At 44.4% G+C, this 7371-nt stretch overlaps 1 protein-coding gene across 1 annotated transcript; it reads right to left on the bottom strand.

Moving 5' to 3' along the window:
* Positions 1 to 3136: 3136 nt before the first annotated feature.
* On the bottom strand, positions 3137 to 5858 carry fzd8a (frizzled class receptor 8a). Its single transcript, XM_072378506.1, has one exon. It carries the CDS (start codon positions 5459 to 5461, stop codon positions 3716 to 3718), a length of 1746 nt encoding a protein of 581 aa, XP_072234607.1. The 5' UTR covers positions 5462 to 5858; the 3' UTR covers positions 3137 to 3715.
* Positions 5859 to 7371: the final 1513 nt, after the last annotated feature.

Below are 7371 nucleotides of genomic sequence, written 5' to 3'. Positions count from 1 at the left end.
TCAATCTGACATTGTGCCATATGTACCTTTCAGGATATTTTCAGTGTTAAAGTGGATCTATGGATTTTCACTCATCCCTTTAGAGTTACTGAGGACAACAACAGGAGGGCCAGCTGTACATAAGAACAACAAGTTGTACCATGAACAAAAAGATTGGCTCCATGGTGTTAGAAAGACAGCATCGCTGACTATCTATCATTCTTGATTGTTCTGCTCAATCTTCATCTATTATCAGATATGTGCCATCGCATCCATCATCAGTGCTGAGCACTGTGCTGTTTTGTTGCTCTGGAGGTTCACCCAGCACGCCCATACCAGAGCGGACCTGGGAAAACAGTCGGCGTGGCAGATGAAAGAAGTTTCCCTTTTGTGTACATGTCAGTCAGTTTGAGAAGGACTGAGGGAACACTGTGTTCCACTCCTGCTGTGTGTGTGTGTGTGTGTGCGTGTGTGTATTTTGGGGTGAAGGGGGGGGGGTCCTTGGGTATGAAAAGGCAGCGGGGGTGCACTGTAAGGACTACTAAACCACAGAGGCATTGTTGCTGTGCCACTGGAAAGCTGGCCATTTATGTTGACTTTTTTGTTGAACTAGTGCTGACCCAAAAACTATTTATTGTTTTGAATTTCTTTGACTGATGCAACAGTAACCAGACCGAGTGTGTTTTCAAGCTGACAGAAAAGTATGTCTTCTGTTGAGAAGTCACAAAGTCCTCAGAGCAATGCAAGAAACTGATCTGAGTCATCTTTCTCTGTTCACTTTTTAAATGTGCAAACCAAACTGCAACAACTGATGACTCTCACGTCCCTTAGAAACCATAACCGTGCAGCCTGACAGAACTCAGAACCCTGAGCCCCTATATTTTCCAACATCTGGTGTCTCAAATAGCCAGATGGGAATAATGTGCCTGAGGTAGGGGTCAGAAGCTTTAACATTAATCTAAATGGGTCAAAGAAATCTTAGGTCACTGCTAAGCTTTATGCACAGCAGAATACACCCACGTAAATGCCAAGGTTTTACTGCTATTGTTCATCTTAGACTCACAAGTGTAACCTGGAAAAGAAAAGAAAAAAATCTGCTTTCTGTCCATTAAACAAATGTTATGACAGAGGAAGCTGCTTTAAAGCCTAATCGTAAGGTAAATATGCCAAATGTATTCATAAATATGGGCTGATATGTGTGTCAAAACAACGGATGTGGTACATGAGATCATATCCACAGCTGCAGCATCTCATCTCGTGCTTTATTGGATTAAAAAACACTTTCCCCCAGGTGTATCAGAGGGATTAATATTAAAAAGATGACCTACCAAACACCTCCCTGCTCTGTTCTGTCTGCCTTTCATCAAATGCTAACATTAATATTAGATAGGCAACAAGTCAGTGTTCCTCCTGGCTGAAGAGAGCAATCAGAAAACAAGATTATTCAATCACTGAGACAGGCCCCATGATTGGATTTCTGCAGGTTTGAATAGTTATATTGTTCTGTACCAGTTTTGCAAAGTGATGCCAACCATGAATAGAAAAATGTGCTTTGAAAAGGTCAGACAGATAGTGTCTCAACTGAATTAAAGATGAACATTTAACTGAGAACTCACCAGGACTACGACCACTTTACCCTACTATTGTGAGAGGCCTGCAACGGCTCTGATGAACATTTCTTAACCACACATGTTGTCTCAGCTTTGGTGTTACTGGCTTTGGAGACCGCCCCCTGTAGCACTATACAACAATATAACTCTGAGAGGGATTATTCTTTATTCTAAGACTGAGTACTTAATGACTGCTCAGAAATGTCAAACTTTGAAGCGCAGGCAGGTGAAACGGTGAAGTGATGTTTTCTCCACTAGATGGAGGTGTATAATAATAGTATAGCTGAAAGGAGCAGCATGCAGTCGCAAACCACCTGGCTGAAGTATGTGGTGTAAGCACCAGAAAAAGAAACCACGAAGCAGAGGGAAACAAGAAATATTTCTGAGCCTAAAAGTGGAAATATTTCAAGATAATTTTGTCTTTCACATAAAAATAACTTGAAAATAGACACAAAATAAACCAAAAATAATCTTTAATAACTTCACACAAGCAGTGAAACTACTCAGAACTGTTGGTTATCTATGTGAAAGCAGAATGCTAAAGGGTCCGCTCCTTTGTGCTTGAGAAAACCCTTTATAGCCTGATGTCCTTGCTAGTGATGTAAGTGTTGTATGGTTGACAGCCAACAGATGCATGTCTGTGCTTTTTTTTGTTTTGATGGGGATTCCCATCTACAGTTTGAATGTAAAAGAATAAAGCAGGAACAAATGGGTCTCTACAAAGGCCACTGTCACCATTGACCAGCAAATCAAAGGCATGTCTACGCTGGATTACAGTGTATCATCTTCTGCCAGCGCATTGGGTTAATTGGGACTAAACCAGATACATTAGTAGCAAAAATGCCTTGATTAAGGGCCCCTAAGATGTGAGATCATGTGAACAGACCACCTGTGGGGCTTTCAATGCCATTTCAATTTCATTCATGTAAAGGCCCCTGCACTTGCTGACACAGCTTGAACCGAGGGAGAAGATGTTTCAATTCAGACTCTGTAAGAAAAAAAAAGAAGAAGTTGAGAAAAAAAACCCAAACACAAGACGCAGGGGCTCTGGCAGGTTTCAGCTCTGACAACCCTCCTGAAAAAGCGAGGGGTTTCAAAAACACTCTCTCAATTGTAGGACGTCCATCAAAGCATCCAAATGGGGACATTTAGGGGGAACCTTGGCACATCTGACAGACACTCCTGATAAACACCACCTTTATTCTAGGCTGTTAAAAAAGAAAGATCAAAGTTTCTGCAGATGAAAAGGGTCTGTTCCCTGCATTTACACCCCCCCATTCATCCACTCCCTTCTTTTGCTAAATTAAGAAAGCAGGCTTCGGCAAGCATGTGAAGAGGACTTGAACAATTATGGAGATGCTCCAACTCAACCCCTGCCTCTAATTACCGGTCTCTGATGGTTAAAAGGGCTTCCTTTTTAGCCGGGGCTCTCAAACGCTTCTGCCATCCCCAATACGGCGACCACAAGGAGCCACAAAATATGCCTGCTCGGGCTGGTGCACAGAAAAGCCTCCCATGCATGTGAAAACATTGCAAAGTTACACTGATTTTCAGATTTATGAAATGTTTTATTGTCAAAATAAAGGTCATATTTGCTTTCTCACAAAAAGAGACATCTACACTTTGTACAAATTCACAATATCTTATAAAGTTCTCTTTTATGCACAAATGTACAAGTTTTACATAAGTTTTATATAAATACATTTGAAATTACAAAATGACCGACCCGTAAAATACTTGGGCACTATTAAGGCTTAATTTAAACCACCCTTGCTGTGATGAATCATACTATGTCATCTGGCACAGATAAGATAAGATAGTAGTAAAATCCCAAATGCTCTCTTTGTGAGGGGTAGCAAACAAAACTGTCTTCTCTGCCTTCAGCATGTAATGCCCAGTTTGCTCAGTCTGTACCTCTAATACATATAAACAGAAAGGGAATTAACTTGTGTGAATGCCAGGTACATTGTTTCAACCCACAGAGGTGTGTGTGTGGGTGTTTGTGAGGGCGGAGGGAGGGGGCACCTCAGCAGCAGTTCATTACAATGCAAATTGCTCGAGACATGGTGCGATGGGTTATCTCCCAAACAATTAGCAGTCCTTATAAGCTGCTTTTATTTTCCCATTCAAACCTGGGACAATGGCATCTGCTTGGGGCAAGACATGGAGCTGGCCGTGCCCGACCTCCACGTCAGCCCGGTGCTCACGTCGCTGTACATGGAGCCGCTGGTGCCTTTACTGCCCCAGCAGCACCTGGTGCAGAAAGTCCTCCAAGAGTCCAAAGTTTTCCCGGACCAGATCCACACTCCGGACGTGATGCCCACAAGAAGGCACATGAAGTACTTCAACATAAAAACTGCATAGTCCGGGCTCCTGCGGTCCCGCTCTAATAAACAGTTGGAGCAGTTGTGTGTGATCTCCCAGCTCTGCCTGTTGTGCTGCTCATAAAAGTAACAAGCGACTATTATAGTTGCTGGCACTGTGTAGAGTACTGTGAAAATACCAATTCTAATCATCAACTTTTCCAGTTTGTCAGTTTTTGTGCCACCTTGCTTGATGACGCTGCGAATCCTGAACAGCGACACAAAACCGGCCAGGAGAAACATAGTGCCTATGAATAAATAAATCACCAATGGGGCGAGGACAAAGCCCCGCAGATTGTCCAGGTTCTGGTTCCCCACGTAGCAGATGCCGGCCACAGAATCACCATCCACGGAACTCAGCGCCAGCACCGCGATGGATTTCATGCTCGGGATGAGCCAGGCGGCCAGGTGGAAGTACTGCGAGTAGCTGGCGATCGCTTCGTTGCCCCACTTCATCCCGGCTGCGAGGAACCAGGTCAGTGACAGGATGACCCACCAGATGGAGCTGGCCATGCCGAAAAAGTAAATAAGGAGGAAGACTACGGTGCAGAGTGCGGGACCGGTGGTCTCGTAGTGGATGTGCTCCAGGTCGAACTCCCTGTTACACGCTACTTTCTCGTGTCCGGCGATCAGTCTGACAATGTAGCCAATTGAAACAAACATATAACAAGCTGATAGAAAGATGATAGGTCTTTCTGGATACTTAAAGCGCTCCATGTCGATGAGGAAAGTGGCGACGGTGGCAAAAGTTGAGACGAAGCACAACACGGACCAAAGTCCAATCCAAAATGCCGTGAATGCTCTCTCGTCGTGCGTAAAATAGGGGTTGTGGCACGGCATGGCGCAGTTGGCTATCTGTCCAGTCTTGACGCGGTTGTAAAGCGGGTGACGGTCCGTGTTCACCGGTACCATGGGCTCTAAACACTTACACCCCGGCTCACATGGGGCAGCAGGCGGCTTGTATTTTCCAGGCGAGCCGGGTCTGGCAGGTTTACTCTTAGGCGGGTTGAAACCTTTCCCGGGATGATTGGTGGGTTTTGAAAGCACAGGGGAAACCGTGGTGGAGTCGGTTCTGTTGTAGTCCATGCACAGAGTGTCCGGGTTTCCCTGGACAGGCAGCAGGTCACACTTCATTCTGTCCGGCCAGGGAAAGCCGTACTGCCTCATGAGGGGCGCGCAGCCAGCCCGAGCTCTCTCGCACACACTCCGGCACGGGGGCAGGGGTTTTTTGTAGTCCTCCAAGCAGATCGGGGTGTACATGCTGCACAGGAAGAACTTCAGGTCCGGCGAACACTGAATCTCAACCAGAGGCCAGAACTGGTGCACCTCCAGTCCCGCCTCGTCCTGCGTGTCGTGGTTAAACTGGTTAGGCATGTAGGTGTAGTTGTAGCCGATCCCCTTGCACAGGGGCACGGCTATCTCCTGACAGGTGATCTCCTTGGCTGTGGTGCAGCTGGATCGGGGCAGGAGAGCAACTGAGAGGAGCAAGTAAATCCCAAACAGGTCCATGTCTCCGGCGACTCGTGCCCCCCACTACTGCTTTGGTACTAACAGATATAAATCCCCCAGTCCGGTTAGATGTTGCGCACCGAGCCCATCTCGCCTCTCTCGGGATCTTGCACGGAGTTGCACGTAACGTGCAAGCCGTGTTTACTTTGAGTTGAGAATGAGCAGGAGAGAAAACAGCCTTCAGGGCGGCGAAAGGCAATAAAGATGGCTGAGAGGAGAATTTAGCTTTTTTTGTGGAAGCTCTCTTAGTATCCTTAGACAGTCTGTTAACAAAAAAAAACCCAGACGCGGCTGTCCGATCGATGCAAACAGAAAAATGTGGGCCTCCTTTCTTCCTTCAAAACACAACGACTACGTTCACTCCGTTCGTCCTACCTCAATCCTGGTTCCCATACAAATCATCAGCCTGTCGTCCAAGGGGTGCTCATATATACTAGAGCCTGGCCGTAGACACCCCCGGTGTCGCTCCTCCAATCACAGAGCGGCAGAGGCGGTGCTTCCCCGCCAGTCAATCAATGTTTACTTATATGGATCATGATCATACAATTGTTGACAGTTATTTTGCGGCTCAGGGGTCCAGGATGTCTCAGTGGATGAAGAAAATAATAAATGAGTAATTATGCCTTCTGATCGACCTGACATGAGACAAATTAATCACTAATATTTCTAAATACACAGATGTTAAGACTGTACTTTGTGTTTTCTGCTTTGTATTAAATCATCTGTTGCCTACTAGCTGTTATAACAGCTCTACTTACAGCAGCAATAAACAAGAATATTAACTTACATTTCTTTTCATAATCAACTTAGGTAAAATGTAACTGCACTTAACACACACCAAACAGATTACTGTTTCTGTAAAATAGGGGCCAGTTTGGTAAATTGGCTAATTTGCGCATGATAAGACTGCCCAGGGAGCTGTCTGTCCTCTTGAAACACTGTTTTATATTTCAAATGAGGTGCTAATGTTTCGTTTAACGCCTGCACAGAGCTCCGCGGGAGGCGTAATTGCGCGAGGCAAAGACCAAGCCGCACTGAAAGAATGGCAAAGCCCCCATAAGTGTTAACATGCCAGCGGAGTCTGACTGGGATCTCAGTGACGTGACGGTAATCCCACAGTGGTAAATGCTTTTTCCTCCCACAATTTATGTTCTGAAAATTCACTGTAACTTCGCTGGAGTGTGCATTCATTGAATTTGGTGTGTGGACAACTTCCTGAAGAGATCTACAAAGTACAATATGCCTGAAATAACTGTGTGGCATTTACACACACACACACACGCACTTATGATCAGACTTTATGGATTGTCGGTTTTAAAAACACATTCGATTTTGCAGTGGCTGACAAAAAAATTAAAAATAAATACATTTACTCAAGTAAAAATGACCTGTACTTTGTGCTTGTATACTTTCAGAAAGAGGCATATTCAGAGATAATCCAATTTCACACACATGCCAAGTTCAAGATGTAATGTATTGCTACATTTCAATCTGACCAAAGACTCCAGCTACAACATGTAGCTGTAGTTATCACACATATGAGCACAGGTAAACAAAATTCCATGAAGAAATATAAATGGAAACTTAGTTCAGAAGGCATTCTACTGCACATTATGCACTTTTGTTTTTGATACCCTAGGAACACTTTTTAATGATACCCGCTATTTGATGTTTTCCTCTTCACTCATCTACTTGTCTCTCTACAAAAGTACAAAAGCTTTTTCTCCCATGAGCAGAATTAGCTGTAAGGGCTAAGACGTACTCTCTCCAAACATTGCATGCAATATAAAAAGTAATTATTTGTAATTGTCTCTCAGAAGTTTTGACTTACCTTATTCAGACATCATTCCAACATGCTGCACAGGATAATGTTGTCTTTGATATCAGAGAGATGTTTATATGCTCAGATA

The sequence above is a fragment of the Leuresthes tenuis genome, unplaced genomic scaffold, assembly GCF_036924035.1.
Source record: "Leuresthes tenuis unplaced genomic scaffold, fLeuTen1.0.hap1 SCAF_24, whole genome shotgun sequence".
NCBI lineage: Eukaryota > Metazoa > Chordata > Actinopteri > Atheriniformes > Atherinopsidae > Leuresthes > Leuresthes tenuis.
Note: the sequence above shows the minus strand (reverse complement) of the source record. Positions and strands in the feature narration are given on the sequence as shown.